The sequence below is a fragment of the Nannobrachium achirus genome (genome assembly GCF_963921795.1).
Source record: "Nannobrachium achirus genome assembly, chromosome: 17".
In the NCBI taxonomy this organism is placed as follows: domain Eukaryota; kingdom Metazoa; phylum Chordata; class Actinopteri; order Myctophiformes; family Myctophidae; genus Nannobrachium; species Nannobrachium achirus.
The window spans coordinates 62,696,826-62,717,051 of NC_137824.1; the positions used below are offsets into that span (position 1 = coordinate 62,696,826).

At 40.0% G+C, this 20,226-nt stretch overlaps 1 protein-coding gene across 1 annotated transcript in view; it reads left to right on the top strand.

Moving 5' to 3' along the window:
• The window catches only part of dele1 (DAP3 binding cell death enhancer 1), a 41,446-nt gene extending 21,806 nt beyond the window's left edge, over positions 1-19,640 (top strand). Inside the window, exons 8-12 of the mRNA XM_080746304.1 lie at positions 6,143-6,285; positions 15,255-15,416; positions 16,899-16,991; positions 18,521-18,668; positions 18,833-19,640. Coding sequence (XP_080602430.1) covers positions 6,143-6,285; positions 15,255-15,416; positions 16,899-16,991; positions 18,521-18,668; positions 18,833-18,990 — 704 coding nt within the window. The 3' untranslated portion in view covers positions 18,991-19,640. The remainder of the gene's footprint in view (positions 1-6,142; positions 6,286-15,254; positions 15,417-16,898; positions 16,992-18,520; positions 18,669-18,832) is intronic.
• Positions 19,641-20,226: the final 586 nt, after the last annotated feature.

Sequence of the window (20,226 nt, forward strand, 5' to 3'; positions counted from 1 at the left end):
GTGTGGTCTATATGCTCATAGCAGTCATTTAACTTGTAGAGACGTGTGGTCTATATGCTCATAGCAGTCATTTAACTTGTAGAGACGTGTGGTCTATATGCTCATAGCAGTCATTTAACTTGTAGAGACGTGTGGTCTATATGCTCATAGCAGTCATTTAACTTGTAGAGACGTGTGGTCTATATGCTCATATATGCTCATAGCAGTCATTTAACGTGTAGAGACGTGTGGTCTATATGCTCATAGTATGGTCTATATACTCATAGTCTGGTCTATATGCTCATAGCAGTCATTTAACTTGTAGAGACGTGTGGTCTATATGCTCATAGCAGTCATTTAACTTGTAGAGACGTGTGGTCTATATGCTCATATATGCTCATAGCAGTCATTTAACGTGTAGAGACGTGTGGTCTATATGCTCATAGTATGGTCTATATACTCATAGTGTGGTCTTTATGCTCATAGCAGTCATTTAACTTCACCCGGCCTACGGATGTGCCCGTTATGAGAGTTTGGAGATCTGCTATTCTCTGCAGGCAACAGAATAAATGAATTAGGGTTGCTCAGTTTGAACAGCAGTGTGTATCAGTGTGGTTTATTATCAGTGTGGTTTATTATCAGTGTGGTTTATTATCAGGTGGTTTATTATCAGTGTGGTTTATTATCAGTGTGGTTTATTATCAGTGTGGTTTATTATCAGTGTGGTTTATTATCAGTGTGGTTTATTATCAGGTGGTTTATTATCAGTGTAGTTTATTATCAGGGTGGTTTATTATCAGTGTGGTTTATTATCAGTGTGGTTTATTATCAGGTGGTTTATTATCAGGTGGTTTATTATCAGGTGGTTTATTATCAGTGTGGTTTATTATCAGGTGGTTTATTATCAGTGTGGTTTATTATCAGTGTGGTTTATTATCAGTGTGGTTTATTATCAGGTGGTTTATTATCAGTGTAGTTTATTATCAGTGTGGTTTATTATCATTGTGGTTTATTATCAGTGTGGTTTATTATCAGGTGGTTTATTATCAGTTCGGTTTATTATCAGGTGGTTTATTATCAGTGTGGTTTATTATCATTGTGGTTTATTATCAGTGTGGTTTATTATCAGTGTGGTTTATTATCATTGTGGTTTATTATCAGGTGGTTTATTATCAGGTGGTTTATTATCAGTGTGGTTTATTATCAGGTGGTTTATTATCATTGTGGTTTATTATCAGGTGGTTTATTATCAGGTGGTTTATTATCAGTGTGGTTTATTATCAGGTGGTTTATTATCAGGTGGTTTATTATCAGTGTGGTTTATTATCAGGTGGTTTATTATCAGTGTGGTTTATTATCAGGTGGTTTATTATCAGTGTGGTTTATTATCATTGTGGTTTATTATCAGTGTGGTTTATTATCATTGTGGTTTATTATCATTGTGGTTTATTATCAGGTGGTTTATTATCAGGTGGTTTATTATCATTGTGGTTTATTATCAGGTGGTTTATTATCAGGTGGTTTATTATCAGGTGGTTTATTATCAGGTGGTTTATTATCAGTGTGGTTTATTATCAGTGTGGTTTATTATCAGGTGGTTTATTATCAGGTGGTTTATTATCATTGTGGTTTATTATCAGGTGGTTTATTATCAGGTGGTTTATTATCAGTGTGGTTTATTATCAGGTGGTTTATTATCAGGTGGTTTATTATCAGGTGGTTTATTATCAGGTGGTTTATTATCAGGTGGTTTATTATCAGGTGGTTTATTATCAGTGTGGTTTATTATCAGGTGGTTTATTATCAGGTGGTTTATTATCATTGTGGTTTATTATCAGGTGGTTTATTATCAGGTGGTTTATTATCAGGTGGTTTATTATCAGGTGGTTTATTATCATTGTGGTTTATTATCAGGTGGTTTATTATCAGGTGGTTTATTATCAGTGTGGTTTATTATCAGGTGGTTTATTATCAGTGTGGTTTATTATCAGTGTGGTTTATTATCAGGTGGTTTATTATCAGGTGGTTTATTATCAGGTGGTTTATTATCAGGTGGTTTATTATCATTGTGGTTTATTATCAGTGTGGTTTATTATCAGGGTGGTTTATTATCAGGTGGTTTATTATCAGTGTGGTTTATTATCAGGTGGTTTATTATCAGGTGGTTTATTATCAGGTGGTTTATTATCAGGTGGTTTATTATCAGGTGGTTTATTATCATTGTGGTTTATTATCAGGTGGTTTATTATCAGGTGGTTTATTATCAGTGTGGTTTATTATCAGGTGGTTTATTATCAGGTGGTTTATTATCAGGTGGTTTATTATCAGTGTGGTTTATTATCAGGTGGTTTATTATCAGTGTGGTTTATTATCAGTGTGGTTTATTATCAGTGTGGTTTATTATCAGTGTGGTTTATTATCATTGTGGTTTATTATCAGTGTGGTTTATTATCAGGTGGTTTATTATCAGTGTGGTTTATTATCATTGTGGTTTATTATCAGGTGGTTTATTATCAGTGTGGTTTATTATCAGTGTGGTTTATTATCAGTGTGGTTTATTATCAGGTGGTTTATTATCAGTGTGGTTTATTATCAGTGTGGTTTATTATCAGGTGGTTTATTATCAGGTGGTTTATTATCATTGTGGTTTATTATCAGGTGGTTTATTATCAGGTGGTTTATTATCAGGTGGTTTATTATCAGGTGGTTTATTATCAGGTGGTTTATTATCAGGTGGTTTATTATCATTGTGGTTTATTATCAGGTGGTTTATTATCAGGTGGTTTATTATCAGTGTGGTTTATTATCAGTGTGGTTTATTATCAGGTGGTTTATTATCAGGTGGTTTATTATCATTGTGGTTTATTATCAGGTGGTTTATTATCAGGTGGTTTATTATCAGTGTGGTTTATTATCAGGTGGTTTATTATCAGGTGGTTTATTATCAGGTGGTTTATTATCAGGTGGTTTATTATCAGGTGGTTTATTATCAGGTGGTTTATTATCAGGTGGTTTATTATCAGGTGGTTTATTATCAGTGTGGTTTATTATCAGGTGGTTTATTATCAGGTGGTTTATTATCATTGTGGTTTATTATCAGGTGGTTTATTATCAGGTGGTTTATTATCAGGTGGTTTATTATCATTGTGGTTTATTATCAGGTGGTTTATTATCAGGTGGTTTATTATCAGTGTGGTTTATTATCAGGTGGTTTATTATCAGTGTGGTTTATTATCAGTGTGGTTTATTATCAGGTGGTTTATTATCAGGTGGTTTATTATCAGGTGGTTTATTATCAGGTGGTTTATTATCAGGTGGTTTATTATCATTGTGGTTTATTATCAGTGTGGTTTATTATCAGGGTGGTTTATTATCAGGTGGTTTATTATCAGTGTGGTTTATTATCAGGTGGTTTATTATCAGGTGGTTTATTATCAGGTGGTTTATTATCAGGTGGTTTATTATCAGGTGGTTTATTATCATTGTGGTTTATTATCAGGTGGTTTATTATCAGGTGGTTTATTATCAGTGTGGTTTATTATCAGGTGGTTTATTATCAGGTGGTTTATTATCAGGTGGTTTATTATCAGTGTGGTTTATTATCAGTGTGGTTTATTATCAGTGTGGTTTATTATCAGTGTGGTTTATTATCAGTGTGGTTTATTATCATTGTGGTTTATTATCAGTGTGGTTTATTATCAGGTGGTTTATTATCAGTGTGGTTTATTATCATTGTGGTTTATTATCAGTGTGGTTTATTATCAGGTGGTTTATTATCAGTGTGGTTTATTATCAGTGTGGTTTATTATCAGTGTGGTTTATTATCAGGTGGTTTATTATCAGTGTGGTTTATTATCAGTGTGGTTTATTATCAGGTGGTTTATTATCAGGTGGTTTATTATCATTGTGGTTTATTATCAGGTGGTTTATTATCAGGTGGTTTATTATCAGGTGGTTTATTATCAGGTGGTTTATTATCAGGTGGTTTATTATCATTGTGGTTTATTATCAGGTGGTTTATTATCAGGTGGTTTATTATCAGTGTGGTTTATTATCAGGTGGTTTATTATCAGGTGGTTTATTATCAGGTGGTTTATTATCATTGTGGTTTATTATCAGGTGGTTTATTATCAGGTGGTTTATTATCAGGTGGTTTATTATCAGGGTGGTTTATTATCAGGTGGTTTATTATCAGGTGGTTTATTATCATTCTGGTTTATTATCAGTGTGGTTTATTATCATTGTGGTTTATTATCAGTGTGGTTTATTATCATTGTGGTTTATTATCAGTGTGGTTTATTATCAGTGTGGTTTATTATCAGGTGGTTTATTATCAGGTGGTTTATTATCAGTGTGGTTTATTATCAGTGTGGTTTATTATCATTGTGGTTTATTATCAGTGTGGTTTATTATCAGGTGGTTTATTATCAGTGTGGTTTATTATCAGTGTGGTTTATTATCAGTGTGGTTTATTATCATTGTGGTTTATTATCAGTGTGGTTTATTATCAGGTGGTTTATTATCAGTGTTGTTTATTATCAGTGTGGTTTATTATCAGTGTGGTTTATTATCAGGGTGGTTTATTATCAGGTGGTTTATTATCAGTGTGGTTTATTATCAGTGTGGTTTATTATCAGGTGGTTTATTATCAGGTGGTTTATTATCAGTGTGGTTTATTATCAGGTGGTTTATTATCAGGTGGTTTATTATCATTGTGGTTTATTATCAGGTGGTTTATTATCAGGTGGTTTATTATCATTGTGGTTTATTATCAGGTGGTTTATTATCAGGTGGTTTATTATCAGGTGGTTTATTATCAGTGTGGTTTATTATCAGTGTGGTTTATTATCATTGTGGTTTATTATCAGTGTGGTTTATTATCAGGTGGTTTATTATCAGGTGGTTTATTATCAGTTCGGTTTATTATCAGGTGGTTTATTATCAGGTGGTTTATTATCAGGTGGTTTATTATCAGTGTGGTTTATTATCAGGTGGTTTATTATCAGTGTGGTTTATTATCAGTGTGGTTTATTATCATTGTGGTTTATTATCAGGTGGTTTATTATCAGGTGGTTTATTATCAGTGTGGTTTATTATCAGTGTGGTTTATTATCAGTGTGGTTTATTATCAGGTGGTTTATTATCAGGTGGTTTATTATCAGTTCGGTTTATTATCAGGTGGTTTATTATCAGGTGGTTTATTATCAGTGTGGTTTATTATCAGGTGGTTTATTATCAGGTGGTTTATTATCAGGTGGTTTATTATCAGTGTGGTTTATTATCATTGTGGTTTATTATCAGGTGGTTTATTATCAGGTGGTTTATTATCATTGTGGTTTATTATCAGGTGGTTTATTATCAGTTCGGTTTATTATCAGGTGGTTTATTATCAGTGTGGTTTATTATCAGTGTGGTTTATTATCAGGGTGGTTTATTATCAGGGTGGTTTATTATCAGGTGGTTTATTATCATTGTGGTTTATTATCAGGTGGTTTATTATCAGGGTGGTTTATTATCAGGTGGTTTATTATCAGGTGGTTTATTATCAGGGTGGTTTATTATCAGTGTGGTTTATTATCAGGTGGTTTATTATCAGGGTGGTTTATTATCAGGTGGTTTATTATCAGGTGGTTTATTATCAGGGTGGTTTATTATCAGTGTGGTTTATTATCAGGGTGGTTTATTATCAGGGTGGTTTATTATCAGGTGGTTTATTATCAGTGTGGTTTATTATCAGGTGGTTTATTATCAGTGTGGTTTATTATCAGTGTGGATTATTATCAGTGTGGTTTATTATCAGTGTGGATTATTATCAGTGTGGTTTATTATCAGTGTGGTTTATTATCAGTGTGGTTTATTATCAGTGTGGTTTATTATCAGTGTGGATTATTATCAGTGTGGTTTCACAGCAGCAGTACAGAGAATAAAAGGTCATTGTTATTATCATATTATTTATTGTAGCTCTTACTGGTTTCATTTGACCCTCAGGTGTTTATTTAACCCTCAGGTCTTCATAGTGATGGTGTTTATTTAACCCTCAGGTCTCCATAGTGATGGTGTTTATTTAACCCTCAGGTCTCCATAGTGATGGTGTTTATTTAACCCTCAGGTCTTCATAGTGATGGTGTTTATTTAACCCTCATAGTGTTTATTTAACCCTCAGGTCTCCAGAGTGCTGAACTCGGTGATGACGAGGCAGCGTTCGTGTGTTTCCACCAGGGGGCGCTGCAGGGATACAGGAAGGCTCAGTTCAACACAGCTGTTTGTTACGAGACAGGAAGAGGAACTCCACACAACATCCACAAGGTAAACAGGAAACAGGAAGTCCACACAACATCTACAAGGTAAACAGGAAACAGGAAGAGGTCCACAAGGTAGCCAAAGAGTTTTAATAGACCAAGATAGTGCATCTGGTGCGGGAAATTAACTATTTTACTGCTTCGGACGTTCCCGTTCGCCCCATTTTTGACGGCGGTGCGCTGCCAATACGGCTCGTTCTCTTTACCTCGTCTGATGACTGTAAGCTCAGACCTGCCAACCCATACGCATTTTGCGTAGTAAGCACGCATTTTAAGGCTCTGTACGCAGGTACGATATTTCCCCTCATTGCTACGCAACTTCGGGGGATGGGCGCGGCGTGGTATAACAACACATTCTGCAGCAGCAAACGAGGCGAAGATTTTTGCAACCTGCCGTGTAGTTCCTCCCAGGCACCACTTGAATGGTGTGTGAATGGGGCGCATGGCGCTGGGGAGCACTAGAACAGAAGATATGCTCGTTTTTTTCGGCAGAAGAAGAATTGAACCGGATGCCATGAGTTTGTTTTGGTTTTCAGCGCGGTGCAGCATGTACACTTACGCTACTCATCATAGAGTTATAATAAGAAGCTACTCATCTCATAGCTATCGCCGCCCGGTTTGTACAACGGCGATATTAATACAATTAATTTATAAAGAAGATAAACGGAGAATGGCCGTGTTGTGCGAGTCGTCGGTGTCGCCCCCACAATACTGCCGTGCAACGAGTAGTAGTCTGACTAACAGGTAATATATTAACACCTTGCAAGCCGCGGCAGAACCCTCTGAACAGAGGTAGCGCCGAAGAAATAAGCTATTTATTTACAAACATGTTTTAAAAAAACAAAGCCCACATGATAACAACACGTAATGGAGTGCTCGGCACAGCGTGTATATTCATGCTGCAGAGGTCGGCGATCTTACTTTGGCGACGCGGAGGGGAGATCTCTTCCATTCGTTTACGTGCGGCGAAGCAGGGAAAGGAGCGATAGAGAAGCGGCGCCCGAACATGATTGAGACCGCGATCCACGAACAGAGACAAAGACCAGCCATGTTGTTTGAGCTTCTTGTCGAGTTTCAACAACGTGGAGGGTAGGAGTGGCTCTTGAGCCAACCATCCATCCAGAATGTAAGTCAACGGCGTGGCCTGCTGGATGCTACGAGTATCACACCCACTCCCAGAAAATGATTGAGAGAGGATCTTAACCGTTTCAGATGGCTCCAAAAAGACACAGAGAAGAATGGCCGATCGTTTTTTTTTTTTATTATTATCATTTATATCAAAAGTACGGGAATAGACGACCGGCTGATTGGACCAATTAGGAATTAGGAAGTCCGAGCAAGTACTTAGAAGGTGTTAAGATAACACTCAGCTAAGGTGAATTCACATGTCAGCAGCCACGATGGTGAGAATGAAATGGTTGTTATGATGTTGTCGCTCCTCTCCGCGACGCGGTTAGGGTTTTAATCAAGTGAATCAATAATATTATACTATTAAACTGCGGTCGCCCCCGCGACAGCTTGTTGTGTATGAAGCCTGTGTTATACTTCGTCATACGACGGTGTTGCACGTGAGCGAAGTCGGGAAATGTCAAAACTTGTGACCAGGTACAATGAACTGTAGCATACATTGACCATGATTAGGCTTTAGAGTAAAGATCCAAAATAATGAAAATAAAATACTGGGCTCCCTGTTCCACTATCTCTAAATGAGTATGAATGAAGGAATTAGGGGGACTATGTGTATTGTCAAAAACATTAAAGGTGAACAAGTTATTTATCACCTGTGAATATATGAAGACATTAATGGTTTGTTAACAATGAGTAGCCTGTATCCTCTATGAATGAATATACAGACTAGACGGTATTTGATCTATACACAATGTAGGCCTATTTTAATGAATGCAATAGAAACCTACATGAGTTGAATACTTTCAACTTCATGCAAATCATGCACAGAAAGGTGGTTTTATTTAGGCTGCTCAATTAACAATGTTTAACAAAGACACAGGTAAATATTTAAAGGTAAATAGCCTACCTGACAATGTAAAGCTATTTTGCTATTTGAATAACATGATTATGTTGATGTATGTTCATTCATTAAGTCACTGGTGAGACTGTTTTGCTAGTCTATTGTTAACTAACTCTGAGCAAGTGCAGTTAATATATTTTATTAAGGATTTGTCAACAATATTGCCAAAGCAACATTACTGTATTGCCTGGTAATACTAGCCTACTTTTTCTCCAGACCAAATGGCATTTTTATTTAAAAGGTTGATCTTGCCTCCTCCTATTAGTGTAAGTCAAGACATGCAATGTGCTACATTTCTGGTGTGAAATTTTGTTAACATAACTGTAAAGGTCCCACCCAAAAAGGCGCGTGGAACCCCCCAAAATATACACTGTTTTGTGCGGGAAAACCACAACATTTGCACCGCGGGCGCTGCGGGCGTCGCGCGGGCACTTCGTGCCCGCGCATGAGTACTCAAAAAAATTTGCCAGGGTTGGCAGGTCTGTAAGCTGATGAGGGGTCGCGCCGCCGTGTACAGTAAAAACATCTCCCTTAAAGGTGATACACCATGAAATTTCACTTTTCCTATTTTAAAACCTTTTTTTGGGGTCCCCTAGCACCTTCTATCCTCACAAAGTCCCATTTCTGACCGTTGTGTCTTTCTCTGGTTTTGAGAAGGCGAAGATTGAAAGTATCCCACGGGTTCTCAAAACAGGCTATCCAGATTTGCTGCCGATTGTGACGTCATCTGCCGATTGTGACGTCATCATAAAAAAAAAATGTTTTTTTCAAAAAAACTTTTTTTTCAAAAAAATCTTTTTTTTCAAAAAAATTATTATTAGAAAATAACCGGCAGAACCCCCTGAACCCCGGTACTGCCGTGCAATCAGCGTTTTATTTACAAACATGTTTTAAAAAAGCAAAGCACGAAATCATAACAACACAATCGGATCACTCCGTGCAAGCCAGCAAACGGAGTTTTTTTTGTTGGCCAACCTTATTTTGATGGTCTAGAAGGCAGATCTCCTCCGGTCATTAACATGGAGCGATACGGGGAAAACAGCGATAATAAACAGCACCCAAAAATACAATCCGTCTTCTGTGCACGCACATCGATCTAATCCAATGCAATCCATTCATTCCGAAGGCTTGATTTCGTCTGTCGTCTGATGGAAAAAGACGAGAGGGTGCGCTAGCCAGCCTGCTCCATACAGATAACAAGGGGCCGTAATGGCCGCTCATGGACCCAGTGGCAGAGCCAGCCGATGACGTCATCACGTTTCTGACGTGATCCCATTGCACAAGGTCTCTTAAAGAGACAGAGCACGGCCGGCAACTGTATTTTTCAAAAAATTATGATTAATTTCATAAATTACGGTAAAGTACGGGAATAGACGATCGGCTAATTGGAGGTCGAGGCAAGTACGGGCAAGTGCGGACGGCTTTGAAGGTGTTAACTAGAAAAGAAAATTTAGAAGAAATTTTAAGTGTGCCTGCAGCTCGCTATTTGTGTGCAACCTTGTGTAGCGGTTGGGACTGTGGGACCACCCACTGAGTTTGAGACCAGTAATGTGTTGGGAAGTGGAGTTAATAATAATCTTTATTGTCCCCGGAGGGAAATTTGTCTTCACAGCCTGTTCAAACAAAAAAACAACATGTAACACATAGCCAAAAAGACAACACAACATATCACATAGACAAGTCATCAGTACCCCACTATACATAGAAAAAGACCCTCTTAGCGACGGGGGCGATTGTTTAGCAGATTGTTAAGTGCACCAATGGCTGAGGGGACAAAACTCCTTTTAAACCGAACTTTTTGCCACGCCAAAGTTCTGTATCTTCGCCCAGATGGCATTAGGTCAAAGTGGCGATGCAGAGGATGGTCAGTGTCACTTGTTATTGAGAGTGCTAAGCGTGTAATGGCCTTATCGTTCATATCAGACAGTGTGGGTATGGGAAGTACAATGATCTTGGAAGCAATACGGGTAATACTGTAAGCTAACTGAGTTAAGTAAACTGAGTTATGGCTGTTTAAAGCCCAGCCAATTGGAAGACAGAGGGGGCAGGGCTTAAACAATTACAGCTCATTCCTATTGGCCATCTAAGTACACACAGCAAGTTTCGAGACGGTACCATGCTGCAAACTGGAGGTATAGCCGTTTAAAGCTCAGCCAATAGGAAGATAGGGGTGGGGCTTAATAGGGGCGGGCCTTAAGTAATACGTCCCTATTGGCCGTTTAAGTCCAGACACCAAGTTTCAAGACAGTACCATGCTGTGAACTGGAGTAGTAGCTGTTTAAAACCCAGCCAATAGGAATACAGAGGGGGCGGGGCTTAATCAATTACAGCTCATCCCTATTGGCCGGAAAAAGACCAAAGTTGTGTGAGCATTTTACATTTTATGTGGCGCCAAAGTTTCTGGGTTTTTTTCGGAGTCCCCCATGCAAAGTCAATGGGGGTTTTTGGGCGTAGTTTTTTGCGAATGACGTCACCATGGTAACGCGGATCGGAAAGAAAAGTAATAGCACACCATTCCCGGCCGAGCCGCACATTTTTATGTATATATTGCGGGGGTGGCGTAAATTGTGCGGCAGTTATTACGTGCTGAAATTTCCCCCATTCTAAGTCGATGGGGTTTTTGGGCGTCGTTTTTTGCGAATTACGTCGCAATGGTAACGCGGATTGGAAAGAAAAGTAATAGCACACCATTCCCGGCCGAGCCGCACGTTTTGATGTATATATTGCGGCGGTGGTGTAAATCGTGCGGCAGTTATTACGTGCCGAAATTTGCAAGGAACTTAATTAATTAAGTATGGCGGATTACAATAAGTGTTTTGCCATTGCATGGCAGGCACACTTAATTAACTCTGGTTAACAAAAACATGATTTATTTGTTCTTAAAAGAATATATAATTAAATTTGGTTAACAAAACAATGTTTTTATTTGTGGTGAAAAAAAGACTACTATAAGTAAAACATAGTTGGATCAGTTTCTCTGTTTCTGTGTTAATTAAGTGTGCCTGCCATGCAATGGCAAAACACTTATTGTAATCCGCCACACATAACTCTGCCATACTTTTGCCTAGCAACGTGATTTAAACTTTAAAATGCACACACAACTTTGGTCTTTTTCCGGCCAATAGGGATGAGCTGTAATTGATTAAGCCCCGCCCCCTCTGTAACAGGAAGTGTCCTTCGCCAAACAGGAAGTGCCTCTATAACTCATGAACCGTTTGTCGTACAGACTCGCGGCTGGTGTCATAATTTTTTTTTTTTTCTCAAAAAATGTTTTTTTCTCAATTTTTTTTTCTCAATTTTTTTTTTCTCAAAATTATTTTTTCTCAAAAATGTTTTTTTCTCAAAAAAAATTTTTTCTCATGTTTTTTTCTCAAAAAAATTTTTTTCTCAAAAATTTTTTTTTCTCAATTTTTTTTTCTCAAACATTTTTTTTTTCAATTTTTTTTTCTCAAAATTTTTTTTTCTCAAATTTTTTTTTTCTCAAAACATTTTTTTTTCTCAAAATAATTTTTTTTCTCAAAAATGTTTTTTTTTTCTCAAAAACCTTTTTTTTTTTCTCAAAAAACTTTTTCTCAAAAAACTTTTTTTTCTCAAAAATTTTTTTTTTCTCACAAAACAATTTTTTCTAAAAAAAACTGTCGTTAAAGTGCGACCCGTGATAACGGACGAAATTGCGCCAAAACGCCACTAATTAGTCGAAATGGCTGTGGGTGGTGTCATATGAAGAACCATAATGTTAAAGCTTATGCAAAAAATGCTAATGTTAAAAAATGTAACGCTAATGCTAACACCAACCGCTACACAAGGTTGCACAGACTTAGCGAGCTGCAGACACACTTAAAATTTCTTGGAAATTTTCTTTTCTAGTATTTCTTTATAAACAACATTAATCATTTCCTTGCGTTTAGTGTTGTCTACATCATTGAGCATCAGTATTTGCAATTGCTCTGGGTTACCAACTCTGCTTGCTGCAACGTAAAGTTGTCCATGTGAAAAGAAGTCTTTTACAGAGTCCTTATCCACTATCTTACCTGTTAACCATATAAAAAAATATATATATACAATAAACTCTGATTATTGTGCTTAAAAAATGTATAATTAAATTTGGTTAACAAAACAATATTTGTATTTGTGCTGAAAAAAGAAGTATAAGTAAAACATAGTTGTATCAGTTTTTATGTTTCTATGTTAAAATGTCTTTATAAACAACATTAACTCTACTACTTCCAGATTATTTATTTATTTATTGGGTCTGGTGCCATCAAAAAGCGGCTTACCTTTGCGACGTTATAGTAGATAGACAAACATTTATTTATTTATTATTATTATTATTTTTTTGATTGTGCAATAGTGCACTTTGGTCTGCCAGGCATCAGAGGGCGGCGTCATGCAAGACTTAATGTGAATTTGCCTGTTATGTGTTGCCGTACATTCAGACCAGTCACTGGCCACAGAGCCTCACGGCCAGAGGAAATCAACAAGGAAGTGAATTGGTCTCCGTTGATGTTAACGCATAATGGAATTTTTACACCATCACCGCGGAAAATGTGTTTACAGTACACGGCCGCGCGACCCCTCATCAGCTTACAGTCATCAGACGAGGTAAACGAACGAGCGCCGTATTGGCGCGCCGCGGCCTGAAAAATTGGGGCGAACAGGAACGTTCAAAGCAGAATAAGAGTTAATCATTTCCTTGCGTTTAGTGTTGTCTACGTCATTGAGCATCAGTATTCGGAATTGCTCAGGGTTACCAACTCTGCTTGCTGCAACGTAAAGTTGTCCATGTGAAAAGAAGTCATTTACAGAGTACACACCTACACGTGTTAGTGTTTGACCTTGTGATTTATTTACAGTCATAGCAAAGCAAGGGTGTATAGGAAATTGCTTACGTGTAAGGTTAAAAGGAAATATGTTTTCTGAAGGTGAGATTCGTATTCTGGGGATCAATAGTTGAACTCCATGAACTCCAGATACTAACTGTGCAAGAAGAACGTGAGGTTGGACTTTCTTTAGGATGTAACGTGAACCATTACAATGGCCACGTATTGTATCAAAGTTCCTTAGTAGCATTATAATCATTCCTATTTTCAGTGTTAGTATACTACCAATGTAATGATACATTTTTCCTTGAATTCGGAATCCTGGTTTGAAACCTCCTGGATTGATCTCTTTCATTCCTATCGATGCCATAGCAAGAGCGTTATTGTACTTCCTGGCATTTTGTACAAATAGTCGGTTTTCAAATAATTATCTGATGATCTGAGGAGGTTGACACGGAATAGAACCTGGTTTGGGATTTCTGGCATCACCTCCTCCTCATTCTCCACCTACTCCACCTCCTCCTCCTCATTCTCCACCTACTCCACCTCCTCCTCCTCATTCTCCACGTACTCCACCTCCTCCTCCACCTCCTCCTCCTCATTCTCCACCTACTCCATCCCCTCCTCCTCCTCCACCTCCTCCTCCTCCTCATTCTCCACCTACTCCACCTCCTCCTCCTCCTCCTCATTCTCCACCTACTCCATCCCCTCCTCCTCCTCCTCCTCATTCTCCACCTACTCCACCTCCTCCTCCTCCTCATTCTCCACCTACTCCATCCCCTCCTCCTCCTCCTCCACCTCCTCCTCCTCCTCCTCATTCTCCACCTACTCCTCCTCCTCCACCTCCTCCTCCTCATTCTCCACCTACTCCATCCCCCCCTCCTCCTCCTCCTCCACCTCCTCCTCCTCATTCTCCTCCTCCTCATTCTCCACCTACTCCACCTCCTCCTCCACCTCCTCCTCCTCATTCTCCACCTACTCCATCCCCTCCTCCTCCTCCACCTCCTCTTCCTCCTCCTTCTCCACCTACTCCACCTCCTCCTCCACCTCCTCCTCCTCCTCATTCTCCACCTACTCCACCTCCTCCTCCACCTCCTCCTCCTCCTCCACCTCCTCCTCCACCTCCACCTCCTCCACCTCCTCCTCCTCCTCATTCTCCACCTACTCCACCTCCTCCTCCACCTCCTCCTCCTCCTCCTCCTCCTCCTCATTCTCCACCTACTCCACCTCCTCCTCCACCTCCTCCTCCTCCTCCTCATTCTCCACCTCCTCCTCCACCTCCTCCTCCTCCTCATTCTCCACCTACTCCATCCCCTCCTCCTCCTCCTCCTCCTCCTCCTCATTCTCCACCTACTCCATCCCCTCCTCCTCCTCCACCTCCTCCTCCTCATTCTCCACCTACTCCACCTCCTCCTCCACCTCCTCCTCCTCCTCATTCTCCACCTACTCCATCCCCTCCTCCTCCTCCACCTCCTCTTCCTCCTCCTTCTCCACCTACTCCACCTCCTCCTCCACCACCTCCTCCTCCTCATTCTCCACCTACTCCACCTCCTCCTCCACCTCCTCCACCTCCTCCTCCTCCTCCTCATTCTCCACCTACTCCACCTCCTCCACCTCCTCCTCCTCATTCTCCACCTACTCCACCTACTCCATCCCCTCCTCCTCCACCTCCTCCTCCTCCTCCTCCTCCTCAACTTTCTCCACCTCCTCCTCCTCTTCCATCTCATTCTCCATCTCCTCCAACTCCTCCTACTCCTGCTCCTCCACCTTCTCCTCCTCCTCCACGTCTTCCTACTTCTCCTCCTCCTCATCTTCCTCCTCCACCTCCTCCTCCTCCACCTTCTCCTCCTCCTTCACCTCCTCCTCCATCTCCTCCAACTCCTCCTACTCCTGCTCCTCCACCTTCTCCTCCTCCTTCACCTCCTCCTACTTCTCCTCCTCCTCCTCTTCCTCCTCCACCTCCTCCTCCACCTCCTCCATCTCCTCCTCCTCCTCATGGGACGGACGGACGGACGGACGGACAAATGGACATTTGCTCGTTTATAGTATGATATATATATGTATATGTATATATATGTATATATAGATGCATATATAATATGTATAATATGTAATGTATATCATCAGGCTCTACATTGGTACCGCCAGGCGGCTGCAGGGAATCACCCTCAGGCTCAGTACCGTTATGCAAAGCTGCTCCTGAGCAGCAGGGGGCGCCAGAGAACCACCGAGGATCTGTACACAGCCATCAGCCTGCTGGAGAAGAGCTCTGCAGCGGGACTCACTGAGGTACCGTCACTATATCTGTCATAACACCTCTGTAGGTCACTATATCTGTCATAACACCTCTGTAGGTCACTATATCTGTCATAACACCTCTGTACGGTCACTATATCTGTCATAACACCTCTGTAGGTCACTATATCTGTCATAAAACCTCTGTAGGTCACTATATCTGTCATAACACCTCTGTACGGTCACTATATCTGTCATAACACCTCAGTACGGTCACTATATCTGTCATAACACCTCTGTACGGTCACTATATCTGTCATAACACCTCTGTAGGTCACTATATCTGTCATAACACCTCTGTACGGTCACTATATCTGTCATAACACCTCTGTACGGTCACTATATCTGTCATAACACCTCTGTAGGTCACTATATCTGTCATAACACCTCTGAGATACGGTCACAATATCTGTCATAACACCTCTGTACGGTCACTATATCTGTCATAACACCTCTGTAGGTCACTATATCTATCATAACACCTCAGTACGGTCACTATATCTGTCATAACACCTCTGAGATACGGTCACAATATCTGTCATAACACCTCAGTACGGTCACTATATCTGTCATAACACCTCTAAGATACGGTCACAATATCTGTCATAACACTTCTGTACGGTCACTATATCTGTCATAACACCTCTGTACGGTCACTATATCTGTCATAACACCTCAGTACGGTCACTATATCTGTCATAACACCTCTGTACGTTTTAGCAGTGTTTAGTCAACGACCAACGGTCAAAGCTAAGCTGAGCGTCAGACTCAACATAATGAATGTCAGTCACACTCAACCTAATGAATGTCAGTCATCAACATAATGAATGTCATTCAGACTCAACATAATGAATGTCAGTCACACTCAACCTAATGAATGTCAGTCATCAACATAATGAATGTCAGTCAGACTCAACATAATGAATGTCAGTCACACTCAACATAATGAATGTCAGTCAGACTCAACGTAAACCCTTGAAGTCCGGTCGGAGGACTTCAAAATAAAAGTGCTTTGTGGAGTTATGGGAAAGTAAGAGTCTTCTGGTCAGTGGAATGTAAAATTACAGGACAGCACTATTGGCCTTTAATGTGCTGTTTTAACCCATAACTTCATAACTATTTCGGTATTTGGCATAAATATTGTATTCTGACTGCTTTTATTGATGGATGAAAAATGTCAATAATATAGAAACATGTGATGCATCGTATAATCCAATCGAATCGTGAGGCCAGTGCCAATGCACACCTCTACTAAAATGGCAGACGTACAAGCTCACAACATGTCGTGTTGCGACGTGTTGTGAGCTTGTAGCTCTGATATGTTCAATGCACAACACCATCGTACGATGAATAGGCTGATCTATAACTGCGAGCAGCAGGAATGAAACCACACTGACAGATTAATCATTTTACCTGTTGTTTACTTCCTGTCATGTGACTCTACTTCCTGTCATGTGACTCTCTACTTCCTGTCAGGCTCAGGTCTTCCTGGCTTCTCTTCTCTCAGAGGAGCCAATCAGAGACGCCCGCAGGTCCGTGGTCTTCCTGCAGATGGCAGCAGAGCGAGGAGTGAGTTCTTCTTAACTCTTTTACTGCTTGGGACGTTCCCGTTCGCCCCAATGTTGAACCCAGCTCGCTGCCAATACGGCTCCTTCTTTTTACCTCGTCTGATGACTGTAAGCTGATGACTGTAAGCTGATGACTGTAAGATGTTGACTGTAAACTGATGACTGTAAGCTGATGACTGTAAGCTGATGACTGTAAGCTGATGACTGTAAACTGATGACTGTAAGCTGATGACTGTAAACTGATGACTGTAAGCTGATGACTGTAAGCTGATGACTGTAAACTGATGACTGTAAGCTGATGACTGTAAACTGATGACTGTAAGCTGATGACTGTAAACTGATGACTGGTCGCGCCACCGTGTTCAGTAAAAACATCTCCCGTAATGCTGCTCTCAAAAATCCACCACCCGTAAACAGTAATGGAGTCCCAAATCACTTCCTGGCTGTTTTCTGTGGATCTGTTCTAGAAAATGCATTTCTATGCTCTGAATGGATGGCAAGCGAAGCGGCCCATTGTAAAATGAATTAGTTTGAAAATGATCAATAGATAATTTTCTATAACATCGCAAAGGTAAGCTGCTTTTTGCTGGCACCAGCCCCAATAAATAAATACCTAAATCTGGCAGTAGAACTGTTAACCTTTGACCTCCTATTATTAGCTTATTACTGCGCCAGCAGAGTGCTCAAGGACTGTGTTTGGTGGCGTCTCTGTTACCATATATGGAGATCCATGTACTGCATATGGAGATATGTATACCATATATGGAGATCCATGTACTGCATATGGAGATATGTATACCATATATGGAGATCCATGTACTGCATATGGATATATGTATACCATATATGGAGATCCATGTACTGCATATGGAGATATGTTTACCATATATGGAGATCCATGTACTGCATATGGAGATATGTTTACCATATATGGAGATCCATGTACTGCATATGGAGATATGTATACCATATATGGAGATCCATGTACTGCATATGGAGATATGTATACCATATATGGAGATCCATGTACTGCATATGGAGATATGTATACCATATATGGAGATCCATGTACTGTATATGGAGATATGTTTACCATATATGGAGATCCATGTACTGCATATGGAGATATGTATACCATATATGGAGATACATGTACTGCATATGGAGATATGTTTACCATATATGGAGATCCATGTACTGCATATGGAGATATGTATACCATATATGGAGATATGCTGTCTTACTCAGTTATTCGTTATGGGATGTTGATGGTGACGTCACCAAGAATGCTGGTCCCTGATTGGCTACGTCAAACGCCACCAAATGCAGTACTTGTGCCTCTACTTGGCACCTCGACAGACTGAATGCAGTACTTGTGCCTCTACTTGGCACCTCGACAGACTGAAGGCTAGAACCTTAACTCACTCTGTGTGTGTGTGTGTGTGTGTGTGTGTGTGTGTGTGTGTGTGTGTGCGTGTGCGTGTGCGCGTGTGTGCGTGTGCGCGCGTGCGTGTGCGTGTGCGTGCACAGAGCTCCAGAGCAAGGCTGATCCTGGCTCAGTGTTATGACAGAGGTGTAGGTGTTGAAAGGAACCAGCGGAGGGCGCTAGAGTTGTATCAACAAGCTGCTAGAGATGGAGACCAAAGAGCTGCAGCATTACTGATCTCTGCTGGTCGAGGTGAGCACAGGCACACACACACACACACACACACACACACACACACACACACACACACACACACACACACACACACACACACACACTAACCCTGTCCAGTGCAATCAACATTATCTGGTGTATTTATAGTAATAATCAGTGCAGTGTCCTCCTCCCTCCACTAGAGGCAGCGTTGCGCTCCATCCGCTCCGCTCCGTGTTTCCAGCGTCCCGTGCAGCCAATCAGCTTCCTGCCTCACAGCCGGAGCGCCGGGAATCTGACCGGCAACCTGCACCTCTATGCCCCGCCCCCTTGCTCTGACATCACTCTGGGGGTGGGCTAGCCCTGCCCCTGCTATGACATCACTCTGACATCACTCTGGTCCCGCCCCCTGCTCTGACATCACTTTGGGGGTGGGGCTAGTGAGAATGTAGGTGCATATAGAAGAGTTTATCGCTTTATAAATGTCACGTTTGTTCATAGCAATAATGTCACACTTTATAAATGTTGCGTTTGTTCATATATAAGTTTAGTAAATGGTGACTGTCATTCTAAACTGAGTGGAGCAGTGGTACAGTTCCTGTCCTCCACCACTAGGTGGAGCAGTGGTACAGAGGTTGTGGGTTTGATTCCACGGCGGTGAATCCGACTTTGTTGAGCGTCTTTATGAGTGTTGAGAGAGGAGGGTGATATTTATTATCACTGTACTCTACTGTATGTCCATATTATTATTAATTATAATAATAACAAGAAGGTGTATTTTTCTAAAGGTCTTTGTGTCAGAGCGGTGGAGGAGGTTGTGGGATATTTTATAGAATTTAAAGCCACTTCAAGATATTTTCATCTTAGTTTTTGTTTGTATAAAAATATGTGTTGTCAGAAACGCAAACTCTTGACTCTTTGAGCCTGAATAAATGTTCCATATATGGGCATTTCATTTGCATTTATATAACCACACCCTTAATCAGAGTCCAGGGTGAAGAGCTATCCACTTCACCGCGTTGTAGTTTCCTAGCTATCACCTATGCTTTGTTATGTATTTTAGGTGATAGCTAGAAAACTACACCACGGTGAAGTGAATAGCTCTTCACCCTGGACTCTGATAGAGGCTTTATACAGAGACTTCGATCCGGCCCTGCAGTGAATATAAATGATACGTTACCATTTATATCAAAGTGAATGTCAATGTGGTTAACATGAATATAAAAGTGAATATAAATGCACTTACATTTATATAAAAGTGACCCATTCACACATTCATCAGCGATGGCAGAGGAAACCAACCTGCTCCTCACCAGTGTAAAGCTATAAGAGAATGATAAAATGATAATATCATTATGATTAAACACTATAGTGGTTACTTGTTTATGTGTGTTGTCAAATGAGCCATAAATGCATCAATATTGGAAAAGAATATTCCATTATTTGTGTAGAACAATTTGTTACAAAGATATGTTTTATTTTTATTTATTTTTATGCACAAATGCCAATAAAAGATTTTACCACCACTCTGTGCCTTTCCTATTGATGTTAATGTTTAAGGTTATATTATTTAATTTAATGTTTAATGTTATGGTTA